A 20,362-nucleotide genomic window follows, 5' to 3' on the forward strand; every position below is an offset into this window, starting at 1 on the left:
TCACAGTATTACACAGTAGCACATTTCACGGTACAGTAAATACAGTAATAGAGGAAATTAATAATGAGCGAAAGGCTTTGACAATACAGATAGTAATGTAGTATTTATAAGAGATCCGAGCTTACATGCTTAAAAGCAAATCCAGGTAAAAGTTTCCCACACAAGACTGACAAAGTGGCATGGCAAAAAATATATAATAAACAAGAAAGACAGAAGATCCAGTTACACAGAACTGTAAAACAGGGATGAAGCGCCGTGTCATGGGATTGCAGAAGTTGAACAAATCTAAATATGCCATGACATTTTTACATCACGTATCATATGTGACAGGATAAAGGCTGTTGATAACCATCTTCAGTGTGTCAGTTAATGGCTAAACAGATACGATACAGGCTAGTAATCCATCTAAACATTTTGCCCTGAGGTAGCAGCATAGATTGTTGAAGTTAGAAGCCTTATTTTTGGTGTATTCTTTGGGGCAGGTAGGTTATAGCGTAGCTGCTTCCAGAAGGAGGAAGAGGGCGGCATGGAGCGTTTGCCTCTCCAGGTGACACAGTCTCCAGCCTCGTAGAGAAGCTGTAAGGCCTCTGGTAATGGACCATACCCTGACCCTGCTGTTGACTCCGTTTTGATGAAAATCAAGCGAGTCTGCCGCTCCACAAGGGCTGCGTGGATGGCACTCAGCAGGCCAGATCCTGGGCTAGGATCCGGAAAGGTGGGAAGCAAAACCACCGTCCGGCTCTGCTCCACACAGCCTAACACTGCCTCCGCTACAGCTGCAACCAACCAGAGTTTATATTAAACAGTAATGTAGAACCATTTAGATGTTAAGGTAGATTTTCTTCAACTTTTATCTAAAATACGTACATTTCCCTGGTAAGACGTCCCGATCATAAAGACACAGACTGTAACCTAACCTCTCTTCCAAAATACTCTCCAGCCTTACTCTGTCATCTTCACTTAGTCCTGAGTCTGTGTTGCTCTCGTAAAACATCAAAAAGGCATCGTAGCTCTTTCCATCTAGGCAAACAACAACAGCTTTGTCAGTGCTGTAACCAAAAGAAAAAGCACAAATATCATGTTCTTTGAAAACATTACTCATGGTAACTGACACAAATACCTGAGGGGCTTCTTCGGAGGCCAAGAGTGTCTCTTAGGAAAAGAGTGATGTCAACTTTGAACTTCACATAGACAACTACGGTCACAACCATCACCACCACAACGCTGACAAAGGCAGAAGCCAGGGAAATGTAAGAACGGCGAGCTTTAGGGCAATGACGGAGAGAATACAGTTATCAAACAGTAATAGACTTTAAGTGACAGGGAATGTGTGAATTAAAGCTGGCTCAAATATAATGCTAAAAGTATGAGTCAGTTCATCCACTAGTTGGTTGACAAAAAACATTTGACATTTTTCAAGACTGAACTATTATTGAATCATTCCCAAAGTAATTAACACATTAAGAGATAATGAGAATGAAAACCTAAAAATGGGTAAGATGATTAGACAGGTTTACATTTTAAGGCAAGGTTCTGGACACCATTTAGAAATATACATTCATCTAACGTACGTTTAAGGGCCAAGGTGATGTTGACAAAGCTTGAAACTTGGTCGGTAGAATCCATTTTGCAGGTGTACGTTTTTGATAGATCCTCTTCTGACACCTTTTTGAAGACTAGAGATGCTGTCTTGATGAATCCGTCACTATTATTCTCCCAGGAAAGGAAAGTTCAAAAACAATGGAGCAAAAAAACAAGCTACTCAGTGTAAACGTTTGCACTTGAAACCTTTTTGTAAGAGCTGACGCATCTGTGGGAAGTGTTTACCGTGTCTCATTGTAGAAAACTGGTAAGCTGTCATTCTCATCGACAAATGAGCCTCCGCTCAACCAGTAGAGATCTGGATCCTCTGAATACATAACAGCTGTACAGTTGATTAACACTGGTGAGCCTGGAAAAGTTTTACACAAGATGTGAAAGCAGTCATTTAGAAAGGTGGCACATGCTCATATGAGTTTTCAAGATTGATTCTCACCTAAATCTACAGGAATAACAATGTTGTTGTGCGGTGAAATTATCACTGCAGATTTCTCAGTTTTTTCTGAAAAAATTGAAAAGAAAGAAAACGTTTACATCTCTTTTTGATACAAAATAAAAACATATCAAAGACGTGCTCTTTTCTCACCGCTCGCTTCGACGTTGAGCTCCACTGTAAAAGTTATGTTATATTTTTGACCTTGATGCAGGTACGATCTGGTGCAGGTGTAGACTCCATGGTCACTCTTTTCCACCCTCAGGAAGTTGTAAATGCCTGGTGATAGTGACTCACCTTTCTACACGGTGGAAAAGAAAGTTAAAATATACAGAAATGTGTAAACCAAATGTGTTGCAACATGCAGGCAGAACTCCCCACAAGACCCCTGTTCACCCGATCATAACTTTGTAAAACAAAATGCCAGTCATGCAGACTCAAAACTGTGCTATGTTAAATTACCTTGTGCCATGTAATGCCATCTTCGGTCATATTGGGAATATTTTCAGCAGGGATATTTACTTTAGGGCAAAACAACGTGCAGGCTTGTTGTGTGGGGCATGTTATATTGTACATGGTTTTCTTCTCTTTATCTTCTCTGGTCAGTGTTGTGTATGCTGTCAGCCTGAAGCAGGACTGGCAGGTGGCATTTCTGTCATGTCATTAAAGAAAAGGTCAATATGAAACTTTAATTTTCACATTTTAACAACCAATATGAATATGAATTTGACTTACAAACTGAAGTTATTTTTACAAGGGAGACCAGATGTATACTGCATCTGCAAAGCAACAAATAGCAATGCTATCTGGATTTAAGAGCCTATCTATGTCAGGTAGACCCACTTGAACTATGTCAGGATCATGGTAGGACTGCGTGGCCCTTACCCCAGAGAGCATGAGTAATTCCCCTGATGGTTTACAGAAACGCTGAGAATCACAAGGCTCCTTCCATGAACCAGCACGCTCATCTGCCTCTGCTCAGCCGATGACATGTCGCTGGTCAGATTCATTTTGTGGCCAGTGTAACTGGTCCAGATCACTTTGGCATCAGCAGGATGACAAGGGCACTGCAGAGCCACCATTTCACCTGCCCTGACATACACATCACGGGGTATCTGGGGACACACACCTGTGAAAAAGTGTCAAAAATGTTTGTTTGTATAAGAGTGTATAAATAAAACATGAAACGGCTTGTGGACATTGAGAACCAAAGGTCAAAAATGTCATGATTCCACTGTATCCAACATAATTGTGTGACCAGTTCGAACCAACAACAGTGGAACGCCATTGGAACTAAAATTGGTCTAATTTGGAAAAACAATTATATAATTGGTAATAGTGTATTTCTGGGTGATTTGTGAAACAGCATGTGCTTAGGGGATGGTTCTATAGGAAAGAGTTGCGGTTCTTAACCACATCCTATTTGTTGATGGCTTGTGATTTCAGTGTAAATTGTAGAGGTAAGTGGGTCATATTTGTGAGAAGTAAGCCCTAAAGATGTGCCAGTGTATAAACAATGTTACTTTACAACTATGGAATATTTGCAAAATATAATATGTATGATTATTACATCTACATGTACCAATGTACATAAACAACATAATTTAATGTTATTATAATTAGAGACAGGACTGTTATGAAAATATATTTATTTTAACTTTCAGTGTCAAGTGGATTTTAACAAGAACTTCATTTCAGAGGTTTCACTATTTTGAGGTACTTAAAGATCTGAGTATTTTCCATTTATAATATTGTATATTTCTTGTACTTTTTACTTCACTATCTGTATTTAACTTAAGTTAATTATTTTTTAAATTCAAATGCATCAATAATTATACTCCAATAATACTTTAAATGTGTTATGCTTATGATTTTGATGATTCTATTTTTGAATGCAGAACTTTTAACAATGGCAAAGTACTTATACTGTGCTATTGCTATAGACGTACTTTAGTAGTCTACTTCATCCACCACTTGTAATGCACATATGCAATTTATAGTTAGGTTATTATATAGCCTACAGTATTTCATTCGTGTTTTAGTTTTGGTTTCCTTGTTATTCTTCTTCTTCCTCTTTTTTTTTTGTTTGTTTTGTGCATCTTTTATAAATTACGTCATCAAATCAAATATTAACTTGATTCGTCCCCCTAAAGCGTTCACTTACCTGTTAAAGATGTAAGGAAGAAAACCAGAGGGACCAGACGTACTTTCATCACGAAAACGTGCTGCGCCAAACATTCAGTTTAAAACCTGCTTCGGTCAAATAATGCACAAAAGGACTTCTGTTGAAGGTTTCCCCAAACAAGATCGGAAGGGTGCTGATGAAAAATGAAACTTAAGGAAGAACCTCGTGTTGCCACTATGTAAACACCTCCTATATCTCCCACCAAGAAATGTTGATTGTAATATTACAAAATAATCTTAATAATAATAATAATAATAATAATAATAATAATAATAATAATAATAATAATAATAATAATAATAATAATAATAATAATAATAATAATAGCCTACTTATTAATATTATATTTATGGACTGAGGAAATGCTTGTATGGTTTTCAAATTCATTTTGTGGTATTTATCTTTCCCCTATATGCTGAATGACCAAAAATGAAACTTGGAGTCATAAAATGTTCTTTTTTGTAGTTTCGTGTATTCCCCAGTTCTGGAAACGGGCAGGGAAACACGCATCAATGTAAAAAGCAAATTATGTATAGGCTACAATAGGAAACATTAGCCTATGGCACTGACTAATTTATTCCACAAAATGTTGTTTGTAATCTGGATCAACCTTTTGTCTATTTTTATTATAACCTATTATATTGTGTGATTTTTAAGTTGACAGGTAGTATGGTATTATACTAGGTCGAGATGGAACAGACTTTAAATACTTTAAATACTTTACATAGCCTGTGTTGATAACGTAAATTAGCCTAATAAAAGGTTTCGAATAAAATGTCTTACCTGCAACGTAGCAACTTCTGTCAAATGAATTGAGTGGAAGTGCAGTATAAAAGATAATTAAAAGGAAATATTCAATCAAAACACAAAGGCTATGTAAAATGGTAAACGTAGCCGGTTACTGATAGGAAGATTGCGTCATCTAGTGGACATAATGAAGAAGACAAAAGGCACTGTAATAAAACTTTATTAATCCCTTTTTATAAATATAATATGTTATCGTTCTCGGAGTTTCAAGCAAGTTGCCAATAACATGTTAACCTCCACATCACATAAAGTAAGATGAGTTTAGTTTATACCATGTTGTCTACTGTGTGGCATGGAACTATTATGGCTGTCAGCGTCTAGGAACGAAACCACGGCTGGTCAGTGTTTCCTCACGGACGCTTTTCTCAACTGCAGTGCACCCGCCTTCACATGTGTTGTGTTGTTGTGTTGTGACCATGTTGTGACAGGTTGTAATTACTCTTCTCTGAAAACACCTGTCCCCGTGACAGACATATAGCTCCAACATGTCCAGCGACATCAGCGCGTCCTCTGCGGAGGTGGTTCTGGGTTTCCTGGAGGATGCGGAGCCGTGGCGGCTTCTGTCTGCGCAGTTCCCCAGCAAAGTCGGGGGAAAACCTGCGTGGCTCAGCCAGAGAGGCCTGCCCTCGCTGGAGTGTGAGATATGCCACCGGCCTATGGCTTTCCTGCTGCAGGTTAGTTAGTGTTCCAGTAACTATACGGTGGGTTCAGCCGGACCCTGGATAGAGCCTACTTATGGGGTCCTCCACCATCTGTAGCTCTTCTCTGTGATCCTCCTGGGGAACACCATTTTGACTTTTAACACAGAAGCATAGCCTACATCTTTATACATTGTGTGAACACTCAGAGTAAAAGTACCAAACGGTTGTATGTTTCCTCTTTGAACATTCATTTTGGGCTTTATACTTTTGGACACATTTCAAAATGCATGAGAACAAAAAAGACACAATGAAAAAATTGTTGACCTCAATCTGACAGGTTTACTGTCAGCCAAGTAGTTAACCTCTGCCCATCTCGGTCCTATTCATTATGAAACTAGATAAAACACTTTGGTGTAAAGGTGTAATTCCAATTCAAATAGCTTTCTATTAGTCTGGCTTTAGCTGCAACTAAACTCAGTTTCAAACTCTTCTGTTTGGTTATCCTCTCTTCTCCATTGTCTCCATCACAGGTGTACGCACCGATCTCTGGTCAGGACAGAAGTTTCCACCGGACGCTTTTTGTGTTCTGCTGCAAAACCCATGAATGCTACACATGCAACGACAGCCGCTGTATTAAAGGTATCGTTACCCGTTCTTGCTAAGCTTTTTAGTTAAGCCTTTGGCCTTCATTTCATTTTATATATAGCCTGCAAGAAATAAATATATTTTCTTCAGGTATTCTGACAGGGGGCGTTTACAAATGTCTTGCTTTCTTTCCTCTTAGTTGTCAGAAGTCAGCTGCCTCGGAGGAATGAGTTTTACTCCTTCGACCCTCCACCAGGTCTGTGTTTTTTGCCAGGATGTCAAGCAAAGTATGATACTTTCATAGAAGAGTGTAGAGTTTTTTTTTACATAGGCCTATAATTGATATTTTACAATCTATTTTCACTATTCTTCTTATGCCATCCATGAGTCTGAGATGTCAGTTATAGCACAGCAGCAGATTAGAGGATTCTGGTAGGGCATGTGCATCAATCTTTTTTTCTTTCTTTTTTCCCTTTTCTTAGAGGATCAACCCCCGAGCGATCCCCAACAGGACCAGAGTGTGTTGTCTGTCTCTGGAGTTAAACTATGTTGGGTGTGCGGTTGCCCCGGCAACAAAGCTTGCTCCCGCTGTCACACTGTAACATACTGTGGAAAAGACCACCAGACCCTCCACTGGAAACACGCACACAAGAGGGAGTGTGGAAGCCAAGGTTTTGCGTTTATACATTGGAATAATAGGTGTATTTCCACTCCACATACTTAGCAGATAGAAGCCCCTTTACCTCATGCACTGTGACTGAAATTATCAGGAGTTTGCCCGGATTTGCTGTATTTGTGAACACAAATTATTCGACCCTGACTTTACCCTGGCATTACCCAGGTGGCCTCCTAGTCCTAAATCAGGGGCAGGGAATGGGTGTATTGTGTGTGAATTTGTCCCACACCCACAATCTCCTGCTGTGTGCTGCATGTGTGAAATGGTAGATCCGGATTAGATTCTCCTGACAATTTCCAGCGTGCATGTCTGAAAGGGGCTGTAGACTTATTCCAGCGGTATGTTAATTTTTCTTCTGTCTGTCTGTCTGTCTGTCTGTTAAGGAGCGTCCATTGTCACAACCTCTCCCTTCGTCTTCCCTGAGTCTGAGCTGGTCACTGAGCCTGAGGAGGAAGAGAAGGATGCAGCAGAGACTGAAGAAGAAGAGGAAGCAGAGGGAGGGAGTGTAGATTGTCCTTCCTTAGAAAACAGTAAGCTTTCACTTATGTCTGACAAGTGGTCACGTGAGTAATTCCCTTGGAGGAATCATCATCAGTTTCATCAGTAGTTGGTTCTATTGAATCAAACTTGGGTTCTTTGGACTAAACAACCCCCGTAGATTGCTTCTCTTTGCAGTATGGGATGAGGAAGACAATCCACTTCCTGTAGTTTCTTTCTGTAGTTTTACCACATGGAAATTCTGACCAATTACAGTTCACGATCTATGTTATTGCTCCTGTCCCAGACACATTATGAGTGAAATGAACGCTCTCACGTGGCTTATGCTGCTGCATTTTGGTTTGCTTTGCCAACTCATCAACTGATTCGGAACAAAGGAAACGATAGGTAGGAAAGAGAAACAAACCTGGTGAAAAAAGAAACGATGATCATTCTCTCATCTGGTGCGAAGCAAGGAATCGGACTAGAAGCAGACTATCAGGTGTGAAACCGCCCCTTAAATTTGCAGTTTTTATTACCAGCTCAGACATCCAGCCATTCTAACAATTTGTGTGTTTCTTTAATTAGAATTTACTCGTAAACCTTTTCCTGACTTCCGATTCTGTGTTCAGCCCTGGCAGAAACAGACCTGGAGGAAATGGCAATGCATGAGACTGAAGACAACAAAGTGTTCCAGCGATTTAAAATGAGGATCGCACCAGAACCACACCAGGTAGGCCAAATAAAGAATGAGAAAAACTGAGGCTAGAAGCATTTACACAGATGGTGTCCTGTCCCCTGCGTCCCCCTCACACAGTTTTGTCATGTTCAGGTGGTGCGCTACAGTCGAGGGGGCTCGCCCTTGTGGGTCTCTTCTCAGCACATCCCTTCAGATCAGGATATCCCACCATGCACCTGTGGCACCAAGAGGAGTTTCGAGTTCCAGGTCACTGCCTGTTAAATTCTTGTTAAACTGACTTATGTAGGTCTTTGTTCTTTCATCTGAATGCTGTTCCCTCTTATTTTTCTGTCTCTTACCTTCTCCCTCACCACAGTCTTGAATGCCTACATGCTCTTTTTTGCAGAGTATATAAAGTTGTTTTCTGTCAAAAGTAATGGTTGATTTATTCGTACGTTCGTATAACTCAAATGTTGAACAGTATTTATATCAGCTGGAGTCAAGTACCTGTAATACTAACCATGTGTCTGTCTCTAGGTTATGCCCCAGATGTTAAACAGTCTGAGTGTGGACACAACAGGAGCCAGTATTGACTGGGGAACACTAGCTGTCTACACTTGCTCTGTCAGCTGTGACAATGATGACCAATACTTTACCGAGTTCATTTGGAAGCAGGACTTCAGCTCAGATCAACAGGCGCATATTAACCCTACGTAATGTCTGGCGGTCAGAGTTTAGGACACACTGCTGTTTTCTACACCCAACTGTAGTAATCACACTTGTAGTAATGGCTCTCCCAGTTTGTGAACTTGTTATGTTTATTTCACTGATCACACTCCTTGTTCCAAGACTATCTGGGAGAATGAAGATGTTTTCGGATAACAGATATTGACTGTCTGGATATTCAGTCGTATTTCTGACTTGTGTCTGTTTTCAGTGCTACATACTGTTTATACAGTAAGTCTATTGGAGTTTATAGTCGACAAAACAAATGAATATGACCCTATGCCTTATCACAATAAAATTGTCTTTCAGTTTTTCAAGACACACAATGTATATAAAATGGATTAAGTACAATGTTTGCCAGTCATAAGAAAGATACTGTCAATTATATCTCCTACTGAACTGAGTGGTATACTACAGTATAAACCACAGAAATATCGGGCATACAAAAACCGAATAACATGATTGACCATGTATGCCATCAGGTTGTCACAAATTCAGAAAAACATAAATTTTATTTAGTTAGAGAATTAAACTTTTGAACAGCAGTTACTGGACAATAATACATACTAAAATACAATGTATGAGTTATAAAGTTAGAAAACTGATGGAATAATATAAGTCACAGCAATATCAGCCTGGTCATACCAGACCATGTTAGGCTGTAGCAGCAAAACCCTAGAATGCATCCTTCATGAATTTCATTTGTAAAAGTCATACAGCCACTTAAATGGTGAAGTAAGCGATTTATTCATGTTAATATAAGTGTTAAATCGCTCATTATTATTTATTCATACAGTGATCACTTAGAGTGCGCGTTTCATAAAGCCGATCTCTCAGTCAAACAAAACATGGACATCATATTTTAGATAACATTTTCTAAACAAATGTGTGAACACATTTTAACCAGATAAAAGGTGGTGAAGTGAGCTAAAGAAAAAACAATACAATGGGTATTATTGAATCGCTATGGTGGCTTCAGGTCGCAGGATTTTATCAAATGTATAATTTTTATCAAATCTTCTTTCTTCAGGGGGTCAGAGGTACTAACCTGTTGAAAGAGTGATTATCAATCTCTCTTTCCTCTCACACGCATGCATGCAGTCAGTCACACTAGCACTCGTTCCCGCTCCTTCTCTCACAAACATGCAGGCTGTCACACACGCAACGCGGTCAGACACACATGCACTTTCACCCTTTCACGCTCTCTCTCGGACACAGGCACTCACGCACTCAATGTCAGTGTCGGTCACTCATTCTCACCAGCACACACACTCACTCATACACACACACACACACTCCTTTTCTCTCTCTCTCTGAAAGGCATCCAATAGTCCCTGATAAAGGCTGTTAGGGACATATTACACACTTTAAACAATAGTTAACTTTTTTTGTGAAGTTTGTTAAAACAAATAGGTGCTATTAATTGTTATTTATTTCTATTTTCCCCCTTACTCCCATGTGTAAGATAAACTAAATTTGGTCAAAACACGGGTTGCCATGCTGTCTAGAAACAGACATTGTTTTGGGAACATCCTCCTCCTGAGCTCTTATCAGCTCTGCTCAGAGGGAGAAAAAAGTTATATATTTGCATTTTTCTGTCTAAGGAAACTGCAGTAAGAGTGTATTTCTAATACCGTCACTAAAAAATAGGTAAAGGTAGTAAAATAATTAAAGTCAGTCAGTCCATAATTATGTATAATTGTATGCTCTGCAGAGGCTTTACTAATTTTGAAAATTCTGAAGTCATTTAAAAATGATAATCCTTTTTGGAAATTGTGTGGTTTGGGAATAATAACATCCCTTCTTACGAACCGTAATTTTGGAAAGGCTGTTATAGCCTTCTGCTGCTGAGAAATGTAGCAGTGCAATTAAATTCACCTCACAAATGATGCTAGCTCAATATTAGAATAAGTACAATAATTTGTTTCGTAATTGTATGTAGATAAGGGAAACGTGCTTGTGGTGTAGTCAACACAACGTCATTCACAGCAGTCACTTGCTCGGCCTATAGCCATGTTTTGGATAGATGTCCTTGTGGAGTTCTCGCCTGCAAAGATAGGTATGTAAATATGGTGACTCTGGATACAGCACAATACTCTGTCTATTAAAACAAATTAGATATGTTAAACCATAATTAGCCAAAAAATTAATCACCTAATGTGACACTAACAATTCTGGTTTAGACAATTTAGATGGGGAAATTAAATTATTTAATAATAATAATTTTACTGTAACTACTGAAACTTTCCACGGGAACTTTCGCTCAGGAATTTTGGGAATACTGAAAATTGGGAATTATAGGAATTAACTAAATGGCGGTCATTTAAATGTTTCTTTTTCATATCCAAACACAAATCTAAACATATAAACATTATGTTTTGTCATAGGCAGACATCCATGCAAACTAATACAATAAAAAAACATTACATCCGTCTCACTGCCGGTGCACGTGCAGAACGACAGATGGGTGAATGTGTATGCGCCTACAATGGCGGAGCAGGTTAAAATCTTTCCCAATGTCTGTTTTGATGGTTTTTAAATCATGTTTTATCAAATTTACGGATCTGAGATGATGCTAGATAACTCGCTGTTTGAAGACCACAGTGCATTAATGTGGGGACGAGGGAGGGGACTGTTAACTGCAGTCACTGACAGGAAGTTAGCTAAACTGACCATTCCGCTTACTGAACCTTTAAGTGAACGCTGTATTTTGACTGAAAAAATCAGATCGATCATGATCAAACCGTTTAACCATTTTCTCTGTAACGTAACAAATTGAGCACACACGTCTAAGGAAAGCACTGCATCCACTGGACAACAAAAGTAGCTGTTTTAACATTAAACCACACCTAAATTAAAGATGCAGCACTAAAAAGAGAGTAAGTATGTACACATTTATTAATGCACAGTAAAGCACATTAACAATTTCAGAAGCAGAATTGCATTCGTTCGATGTGACAGGGCTTTCTGGCCTACAGCTCGGCCGCCTCTTGGCTCAGAATTACAGAGAGAAGACATAATTAATACTCTAACCAAAAACGTGATAACAATTTCAACAGCAGCACTCAATTTGGTTTAACTTCTGTCAATTCGAAATTTAAGAGCATTCAACTTCAGTTCCTGTTTTTTGTCAATATATTAGTAAAGAGGGAAAAACACTAACATTAATGAAATGAGGACCTGAAAAATTACCTTTTTTTATGTAGAAATTGTGAAAATAAAACTCCCATTTGTTTTGGCATAACCGGTCTGAAACTTAAATCTTTGCAAATACTGTTAATAGGAATGTGGGGCTGACGGACTAGAACATGTCTCGATGAAGCTTGGGGTACTAAACGCACAATTATTAAAAATGCAATGTATAAAACTATTTAAAACAGCTTAAAATTTGAACCAACAAACAGTCCAAGTCTGACTGCTTCTCTTCTGACCAGCGTTTTTACATTTCTTTACAGTCTTATGTACAACCAGGGATGTCATCAGGACAACAGTACAAGCTAAAAGTAACATGGCAAAAACAGTGAAAAGGTTCCAGATAAATGGAGAAGTCTGTGTGGAAAAAATACCATCCGTTGTGTTCAGAACAATAAAAATCCAGTTAAAATCCTGATGATCAAAGACACTGGGAGGGACAAAAAACTCTATACAAAAAAAGATGACTCACATCCCTGTACAACAGCCTTTACAGCAGTCCAGTCAAAATATAGATGACGCTTCATGTGAATTTTAAAAAAAGATGATAAAACAAAGGGCTGTAGATTCTACGTGGTCTTGCGGAAACCTTTCAGGATGGGATAGATGTTTTCAAACGCCTCGTAGATCTCTGCTCTCACTTTGGCACCTGGAAAAAACAAACAAACAATGATATAATTTGCCACAGAAATGATACCACTTACTTCATGTGTACAGTTATTCATTTAAAGTGTTTAAGGAATCTTATCAGTCAATTGTGTGAAAAGCTCAGCATGGTCAATAAGAAGCAATATATAGTTACTGTTTTTATTGTTATTTAACAAAAGCTTAATACATGGTAATTTAGAAATTGTTTGTAAAGTTTATCTTTCCACAAGAATAAAATGTCCTGCTGAAAAAACAGCTATATGTGACGTAATAACTGTTACTGTTGATGTATGTCAAAAACCAAAAGGGGAATAATACGTTTGTTATTTTCCGATGGCCCCATCAAGAGGAAAACAAGGCTGGTTACAAACGAGAGAGGCTCCAAATAACTGACTAGCCTGAAGTTTTCCTCCTGACCAGGCTGTGATTACTAGGACACTGGATAGTTGAAAGTGAAGTGAAGCCATTATCAGAGAAGAGCAGGTCTTACCTGTAAGTACAACTTTCCCAGAAACAAAGATGAGCAGGACGATCCTGGGTTTGATCATTCTGTAAATCAGTCCAGGAAAAAGCTCTGGTTCATAGCTGAAACAGAAAAATCCCTTTATTTAAATAATTGCAATGCCATTATTAATTAAATCATAACAATTATTCCATTCAAGATGAAACATTTCCTCTTGGCTCCTCTTTTAATCATTTTATCTGCAACCCATATAAATGACACATACATGCTTTCAGAGGATAACCTATTTGTATGGGAGACTTCTTTACAGAGGCCTCAGTCTGATTACAGTTCTTGCAGAAGTTCAACATGTTGACAAGAATAAGCCATCTTTTTCCTTTATGGCACAAACATGAAATGACGTCATATTCTGGAAGCTTAAAAGAAAAACTATTACCTGCTAAACTGTTGATGTGTGAGGACTAATCCCTCCAACCGAATGGGGAACTTCACATCGCAGCTTCCCACCATGTTCTGAATCTTGAAGTCCAGGAACTTAGCAGGAAAACCGAGCTTCTGCACCACACGAGCATATTTTCTGGCAGCTAACCTTGACTGTTCCTCACTAGAGAAAAGGTAAGTCGATGAGGCAAAGTATAGGAAAACAGAACTAAAGAGTTTTAGTGTGAAAGTTAAACAGTGGCTCAAGCAGCAGCAGAAATGTGAACATTAACGTCTCTCAAGTTATTTTAATAGAGCACTTTACTAATGTTTAATGCTAAATTTAATTATGTTTTAATCTGAAATGTATAACTACAGCTGTGTGTATTGACTCATGGTACCTATTAATTGTATTATTCACTGTATCTCTATCACTGCATTTATTGTATTTAGTATCTTTGATTGTATTTTAAAGCCTGACCCAGGGACAAAGACTGCAAATTAGCTGAAGCTAGACGTCTTATATGCATCACATTTTCCCATTTTTTGGTGGCAATGTTGTATGTATTGTCCCTGTCAAATAAAATTTTATTATTATTATTATTATTATTATTATAATAAAGTATTTTAGAGAGGAAAGAAGATGAGGTACAAGACAAGAAGGTAGAGAACACTTTAGCCAATGTCAAGGCGAAGTTAGATGTTTTTGATCAGAAGGATGGCTAGGTTAATGAGTAAACAACACTATTGGGAAAATCTAGATTTTTATTCTGAACATTAGTTCATGAAAGGTCAGTATATAAATTATGCTGACCTCTTGGCTCCAGTGCAGACCATCTTCCCAGAGCTAAAGATGAGAGCAGTCGTCCTGGGTTCTCGTATTCTCATGATGACGGCAGCAAAACGCTACAAGAATTGCAGAGAACAGGAATATTATCACAGCCAGCAATGCTTCCCTATTAATGTAGTTAAGTTGACTGTCTAGCATGAATATATCCAGTAGGGGGCGCCCTTAGCTCAGTTGGTAGGTTCTGGCTCACTCAGGCTGATTCATTTAGAATCACATTTCAATGTAAAGCTTCAGGAAACACTATAACTTGCCCAGATACACATGGTGCGTCACAAATGCACATTTCCCCGGATTCTTACAATTGAGGTAGTGAGTGTAAAGTCTGCACATTTATGAGACATACACTACGTCAAGGTGTGGATCAACATAGAGCTGATCACCGTACTGTGTGACAGTCTTACCTTTGGGTTGTACTCTGCATTCCTGGCTCTCAGGGCGATGGTCTTCAAATCTAGTTTACAGCCCAGATTTACAGTAGACACTATGTTTCTAATAGTATGGAAGATAAAAGCATTTTAGCATGTTAAACACATTCATGACTAAGCAGAAATGATACAATGATACCATGAAATAATCTTTGAAATATCAGCCATATTTATGTTTAATACATACTAATTCCCAATTAGCACATTGTTGTCCTTTCATTTGTTTTGTTATAGGATCATTTTGTAAGTCAAACTTACACAATTACCACTGACTTAGAAACACATTGTTACATAAGAGCAAAAAAGATACAAGAAGCATAAACTGAAACTTTGATCATTATTTCCATTGAATATGAAACATACTGTAGCTGTGGTACGATTCCAGAGCTTTCTGAGGCTGGTGTACTTGGCGTGATAGGGGTCATGGGGGTGAGCGGGGTGTTGTAGAGGGGGGTATTTCCTGGCAGTGCTGTGGTGGTCGAGCCTCCTACCGCCTGGGAGTTATAAAGCTGAGGGGTCTGCCCCGACGTTCCAGGAAGGCCTGAAGAACATAGAAAGGGTTTTATTCTGCAATATGAGCCGATGATACATTTCAATTACGGTTCACATGAGGTGGATCAATACTAAGATTGTTTTATCAGAATAAATGCAATGAAGTCACCAATTCTAGGAATGTGAGATTTTGACTACACGTCCTAATGCTGAGAAAAGATAGAGAGGAAAATGACAGTAGTGTGTTTGTTGTACCTGCGTTTGCCTGTTGTGCCTGTTGTTGCTGCTGTAGCCTCTGCTGCTCCTCCAGTATAGACAAACTGTTGGTGTTCTGGACAGGCTGGGGTGTAAGACCTGAGCCATATGGCATCATGGGACTGAAGATTGGCATGCCAGGAGTCATGGCACCCTGCACAACGAAAAACCAAGAGGTTGGGATCGAGCTAAAGCCAAAACATGATAATGCAAAAATTCTCTTTTGTCACAACCCTTTTCCTTTGCCATGCTTCTATAAAAATAATATTAAAAAATTAATCTAAATACCATTTATCTATTGGTTTGAATTTTTGGGTTCAAATGGTTGGATTAATTACAATATTACATGTGGAAGTAAAAGTAGTACGCGGCTGGACCATACCTACAACCTGCTTCAAAACATTGTAAGCACATATTAAAGTTGGCTTGCTGTTCTCAAGCATTTCATGAAAGTGAATGGCAATACCATTAAATATTTGTAGTAGGAGTGCAATTATTTATTGCAAGCTGCAAGCAAAGTGCAACTTCCTTTTTTTGACATTACATGACAACTGCAGGGTCATGGGGTAGTGTGCCATCACACTTCATCCAGTACTGAAACTATCTACGTGTTGTCACTAAACATAAATATAAGAATCAACAATGTTGATGCTGCGGGACAGGAGCGGGACAGAAGCTCATATGATGCAGCAGCGAGAAGTAGGTTGTTGGGCAGCTAGGAGTTTGATGTGGTAAAACTGACTATGCCGAGGGGCTTGCGCTGGGGGAGGGCAAGTTCAAATTGAAATGTCTTAACAAATGAAATACTTGTTTAAATGAGTGTTACCTGAGGGGAGGCCAGCCCCTGAAATCCTGCGATGCTGTTGTTTTGGTCCATCTCTGTAGCTCCACACGTCCTCGAAAGAGCAGGTAGTAACCCTGGCTAGGTAACTTTACACAGCCGGTGTCTCTTAGCAGTGCTTGGGGTCAATGCTGCGGTCGAAAACACAAACACAGCTGACTGGACACTGCAGAAACACTCTCCTTCTGGTGTGCTCTCGACAGACGTGTCCCTCTGCCTGCAAATATGGACAGTTCCAGGATGAAGTCAGACAGACACTTTATAACTCGTAATTAATTGCCAACGTGAATAATATACGAGGCCGTATATAGGACTTGAAAATGACACTAGCCAGTATTCGTGCAGCTGCAGCGGTGGCGCCAACACTTCCACTGGTCGCTATACAACACATTTAGCTTTAACATTAATTATGTTCCTTTAGCTCGTTCAATCATTTTGGCCAGAATGTAGAATGTGCCATCTAAAAATACGTGTGCAAACAAAGATTGACAACTGTATCTATACTCAAGTAGTCTCCCGGGTTGTCTTGACAGCCTCCAAAATGAAAAACATCAACACACATGCTAGCTGAAGTTAGCCGCAGAGCTAATATTAGCAACACGGGCTAACGTGAAGTCGTAACATTAAGTCACGCGCGCCGTGAAAGCAATGGCTTTTTGCTCTACAATAATGAATTGTAACTAACTTTGACATTTGCCAATGCAACAGTACAATGCCCCTCAACTTTACACTCACAGTTTCGCAGTTTAAATCAGCACACGGACAAATTAAGTCCAACCCTTCAGACTTGTTTCATCTTCGCTCTACCGCTCGCCCCGGCGCTCGTGCACATCGCATATATGTCTGCTGCCCCCGGAAGTGAAAAGCTTTATTTCCTGCTGTGTCACTGTTCACTCACAGACAGAGCAAAGATGGCGTCGCTGAGTGACAAGTCAGTTTGGGACGAAGTGGAGGATGGAATCGGCGAAGAAGTGTTAAAAATGTCCACGGAGGAGATCGTTCAGCGAACTCGTCTCCTTGACAGTGAGATAAAGATCATGAAGAGCGAGGTGCTGAGGGTCACCCACGAGCTGCAGGCCATGAAGGATAAGATCAAAGAAAACACGGAGAAAATAAAGGTGAACAAAACCCTGCCGTACCTGGTGTCCAATGTGATCGAGCTGCTGGACGTGGACCCCAACGACCAGGAGGAGGACGGGGCTAACGTGGACCTGGACTCTATGAGGAAGGGAAAGTGCGCCGTCATTAAGACCTCCACCCGACAGACCTACTTCCTGCCCGTGATCGGGCTCGTGGACGCCGAAAAGCTGAAGCCCGGAGACCTGGTGGGTGTCAACAAGGACTCCTACCTAATCCTGGAGACCTTACCCACCGAGTATGACTCCAGAGTGAAGGCCATGGAGGTGGACGAGCGACCCACAGAGCAGTACAGCGACATAGGGGGTTTGGACAAGCAGATCCAGGAGCTGGTGGAGGCAATCGTCTTGCCCATGAACCACAAGGAGAAGTTTGAAAACCTGGGCATTCAGCCACCCAAAGGGGTCCTGATGTACGGACCACCGGGTACAGGGAAGACCCTCTTGGCCAGAGCCTGCGCTGCTCAGACCAAGGCCACCTTCCTGAAGCTGGCCGGCCCACAGCTGGTGCAGATGTTCATCGGTGATGGAGCCAAGCTGGTGAGAGACGCCTTCGCCCTTGCTAAAGAGAAAGCCCCGTCCATCATCTTCATCGATGAGCTGGACGCCATCGGAACCAAGAGGTTTGACAGCGAGAAGGCGGGAGACAGAGAGGTGCAGAGGACCATGCTGGAGCTGCTCAACCAGCTGGATGGATTCCAGCCCAACATGCAGGTCAAGGTAAATATGCTGCTCTTGTCTTTTAAAACCTGTCTCTGCTGCTTTATTTTCACCACATTGGACCCAAGTCCTCAGAAACTACTACAACTTAAACTAGTCATCTCAAATGTTTCAGAACCAAGATTTCATTTAAATGTCATTATGTTGAGTAATAACAATAGTAAGTTTGTGCAAATTATACCACTTTCCACACAAGTGATTTAAGTGTAGCAAAGGACAACTTCTAGCTATTTCTGGTCATATAACATGTGACCAAAAACATGCACATTTTACAATATCTTATATATTAATATGGTACCCGTACAAAAAAACAGCACTTGTAAACTCCAGTGTTTTCGAACTGGTACATCTTGTACACTTTTGGTAACTACCATGGAAAGAGAACACGAACCACTGAAATGTATGGAAAACGAATAAAAACTCTATATGATAACATTGGATAGACAAGAAAAAGGTAATTAAGCACAGGCTGTTTAAATATGAAATACAGACACACAAAACATCTAGAAGTGTAATGGATACATTAAAAGTCAAAACCATCACGTTCAAAGGAACAATCTTTATTTGTTATCACCACTGTGGCTTTACTTGACATTGTGTTGGCTGCAGTATTACTACCTGTATTTTTTTATCTTCTAGGTGATCGCGGCCACCAACAGAGTGGACATCTTGGACCCAGCCCTGCTGCGTTCCGGCCGTCTGGACAGGAAGATTGAGTTCCCCATGCCAAACGAAGAGGCCAGAGCTCGCATCATGCAGATTCACTCCCGCAAGATGAACGTCAGTCCCGATGTCAACTATGAAGAGCTGGCTCGCTGCACCGACGACTTCAACGGAGCCCAGTGCAAGGCCGTGTGTGTGGAGGCCGGCATGATCGCCCTGCGCCGTGGGGCCACAGAGCTGAACCATGAAGACTACATGGAGGGCATCCTAGAGGTCCAGGCCAAGAAGAAGGCCAACCTCCAGTACTACGCCTGAGGACACTACATGTGTCTGTTATTGTGTGTTAGAGGGTATTTGATTGTTAAAGCAGTTTATTAACACTTGTTACAGTTGGTGATTCACTTGATTAATAAAAGCCAAATAAAATGTCATAACTATGTATTGTATTTGTCACTGTTTTAAGGTGGTGCAGAATAATATCACAGATGTTAAAGGAGTATACACAAGTCTTTATCCAGAGGCAGGGGTTAGTTTAGTACAATGAACGATATATGTTGTGTTATTTAGAGAAACATAAAGCATTTCCACAACATTAACCAACACTGGACCACAAAGTGTGCCGGTTATAATTTTATTTATTAAAATAGTTTTATGGCAGCAATATGACAAAGCAGGAAAATGTGTTATTAATAGCATTACAATTAAAATTGGCCTCATTCCATTCATGTGCCAGCTCCACAGCCCTGCTAGAGACGCTAGCTTTTCCCCAAATCTATTCTACAAATTAAGCGTCCAAGTGAACGGTTTTAGCCGTCATTATACTAAAGACTTACCATTCTATACTAACAGGACATTACACAATTAATGTTGGGATGAATGTCAAACTGCATCTTCGAAAGGCTACTACCTCAGAGACATCAAAATGCTTTCCCCTAAGATTCATTACTTATTTTGTTTCCAGAATGTCTTGGAGCTGTTCGACAACCATCTGAAATGTATTTACACTTGTCACTTCACAGTTCAAATACACTACACGTTAAGAACCTGCCCAGTCTGTATGCAGTGGAAATTCACAGGAGTAACTAATTTAGCAAATGGTTAAGTCTATCTTGAACAAGTATCCCAATGAGCGTACGTGCACACAACTGGAGTCCTGGCCCCTTGACTTCTAAATGGAATGCATACATCATTAATGTGGAAGTTTAAATTATAGGAGTAATGGTTAGTAATGTGTTTTAAACGAAATGTGCCAGAATTAACAATCTGTAACATGTGGTTGTAATTAGACACCTGGTCCTCAATCCTTGTTCAGGTGCTTTTGTGTCCAAGCAGGTGATCTATTCATTTAATTCACCGTTTGTGTCCAAGTGTCAATCAGCTCACGATAAGATGACTACAACAAAAATCCATAAGGCTCTTTTATCCCCAAAGTGAAAATAAATACAGTGC

The 20,362-nt window shown here is 39.9% G+C and overlaps 4 protein-coding genes across 6 annotated transcripts; 2 read left to right on the forward strand and 2 right to left on the reverse strand.

Moving 5' to 3' along the window:
* Positions 1–161: 161 nt before the first annotated feature.
* On the reverse strand, positions 162–4,335 carry LOC307251291 (interleukin-18 receptor 1-like). The gene is made up of 10 exons (XM_080028617.1): positions 4,197–4,335; positions 2,918–3,161; positions 2,495–2,684; positions 2,186–2,333; positions 2,036–2,101; positions 1,828–1,951; positions 1,572–1,705; positions 1,121–1,264; positions 868–1,020; positions 162–776 (listed from the first exon to the last, which is right to left on the reverse strand). The coding sequence occupies exons 1-10, from the start codon at positions 4,243–4,245 to the stop codon at positions 406–408; spliced, it is 1,623 nt and encodes a 540-aa protein (XP_079884743.1). The 5' UTR covers positions 4,246–4,335; the 3' UTR covers positions 162–405.
* A 1,076-nt stretch (positions 4,336–5,411) lies between these two features.
* Positions 5,412–9,096, forward strand: pdcd2 (programmed cell death 2). Of its 2 annotated transcripts, none has more exons than XM_080034916.1 (8): positions 5,412–5,698; positions 6,196–6,304; positions 6,450–6,506; positions 6,733–6,921; positions 7,310–7,456; positions 8,036–8,136; positions 8,236–8,349; positions 8,620–9,096. In XM_080034916.1, exons 1-8 carry the CDS (start codon positions 5,510–5,512, stop codon positions 8,797–8,799), a joined length of 1,086 nt encoding a protein of 361 aa, XP_079891042.1. In that variant the 5' UTR covers positions 5,412–5,509; the 3' UTR covers positions 8,800–9,096. The 2 variants fall into 2 exon arrangements, with proteins under 2 accessions (XP_079891042.1, XP_079891043.1); XM_080034917.1 differs by having other exon boundaries at positions 5,432–5,698; positions 6,450–6,537.
* Positions 9,097–11,685: 2,589 nt separating this feature from the next.
* tbp (TATA box binding protein) lies at positions 11,686–17,203 on the reverse strand. Of its 2 annotated transcripts, none has more exons than XM_080025882.1 (9): positions 17,130–17,203; positions 16,380–16,611; positions 15,554–15,707; positions 15,170–15,347; positions 14,783–14,870; positions 14,346–14,437; positions 13,548–13,715; positions 13,139–13,233; positions 11,686–12,649 (listed from the first exon to the last, which is right to left on the reverse strand). In XM_080025882.1, exons 2-9 carry the CDS (start codon positions 16,428–16,430, stop codon positions 12,570–12,572), a joined length of 906 nt encoding a protein of 301 aa, XP_079882008.1. In that variant the 5' UTR covers positions 16,431–16,611; positions 17,130–17,203; the 3' UTR covers positions 11,686–12,569. The 2 variants fall into 2 exon arrangements, with proteins under 2 accessions (XP_079882008.1, XP_079882009.1); XM_080025883.1 differs by having other exon boundaries at positions 16,380–16,525; positions 17,130–17,195.
* An 84-nt stretch (positions 17,204–17,287) lies between these two features.
* On the forward strand, positions 17,288–19,342 carry psmc3 (proteasome 26S subunit, ATPase 3). Its single transcript, XM_080052314.1, has 2 exons — positions 17,288–18,250; positions 18,890–19,342. The coding sequence occupies exons 1-2, from the start codon at positions 17,306–17,308 to the stop codon at positions 19,226–19,228; spliced, it is 1,284 nt and encodes a 427-aa protein (XP_079908440.1). The 5' UTR covers positions 17,288–17,305; the 3' UTR covers positions 19,229–19,342.
* The last annotated feature ends 1,020 nt before the right edge of the window (positions 19,343–20,362 follow it).

The sequence above is a fragment of the Ammodytes marinus genome (genome assembly GCF_949987685.1).
Source record: "Ammodytes marinus genome assembly, chromosome: 1".
NCBI lineage: Eukaryota > Metazoa > Chordata > Actinopteri > Uranoscopiformes > Ammodytidae > Ammodytes > Ammodytes marinus.

Coding starts and splice junctions, on each gene's coding strand:
- psmc3 (XM_080052314.1), top strand. CDS start 17,306: ATGGCGTCGCTGAGTGACAAGTCAGTTTGGGACGAAGTGGAGGATGGA. Junction 18,251..18,889: donor AGCCCAACATGCAGGTCAAG/GTAAATATGCTG, acceptor TTTATCTTCTAG/GTGATCGCGGCCACCAACAG.
- tbp (XM_080025882.1), bottom strand. CDS start 16,430: ATGGACCAAAACAACAGCATCGCAGGATTTCAGGGGCTGGCCTCCCCT. Junction 15,708..16,379: donor AGGGGCTGGCCTCCCCTCAG/GTAACACTCATT, acceptor TTCGTTGTGCAG/GGTGCCATGACTCCTGGCAT. Junction 13,716..14,345: donor GTCTGCACTGGAGCCAAGAG/GTCAGCATAATT, acceptor CCTTTTCTCTAG/TGAGGAACAGTCAAGGTTAG.
- pdcd2 (XM_080034916.1), top strand. CDS start 5,510: ATGTCCAGCGACATCAGCGCGTCCTCTGCGGAGGTGGTTCTGGGTTTC. Junction 5,699..6,195: donor CTATGGCTTTCCTGCTGCAG/GTTAGTTAGTGT, acceptor TCTCCATCACAG/GTGTACGCACCGATCTCTGG. Junction 6,507..6,732: donor CTCCTTCGACCCTCCACCAG/GTCTGTGTTTTT, acceptor CCCTTTTCTTAG/AGGATCAACCCCCGAGCGAT.
- LOC307251291 (XM_080028617.1), bottom strand. CDS start 4,245: ATGAAAGTACGTCTGGTCCCTCTGGTTTTCTTCCTTACATCTTTAACA. Junction 2,334..2,494: donor ATGGCATTACATGGCACAAG/GTAATTTAACAT, acceptor TCCACCGTGTAG/AAAGGTGAGTCACTATCACC. Junction 777..867: donor GGACGTCTTACCAGGGAAAT/GTACGTATTTTA, acceptor GGTTGGTTGCAG/CTGTAGCGGAGGCAGTGTTA.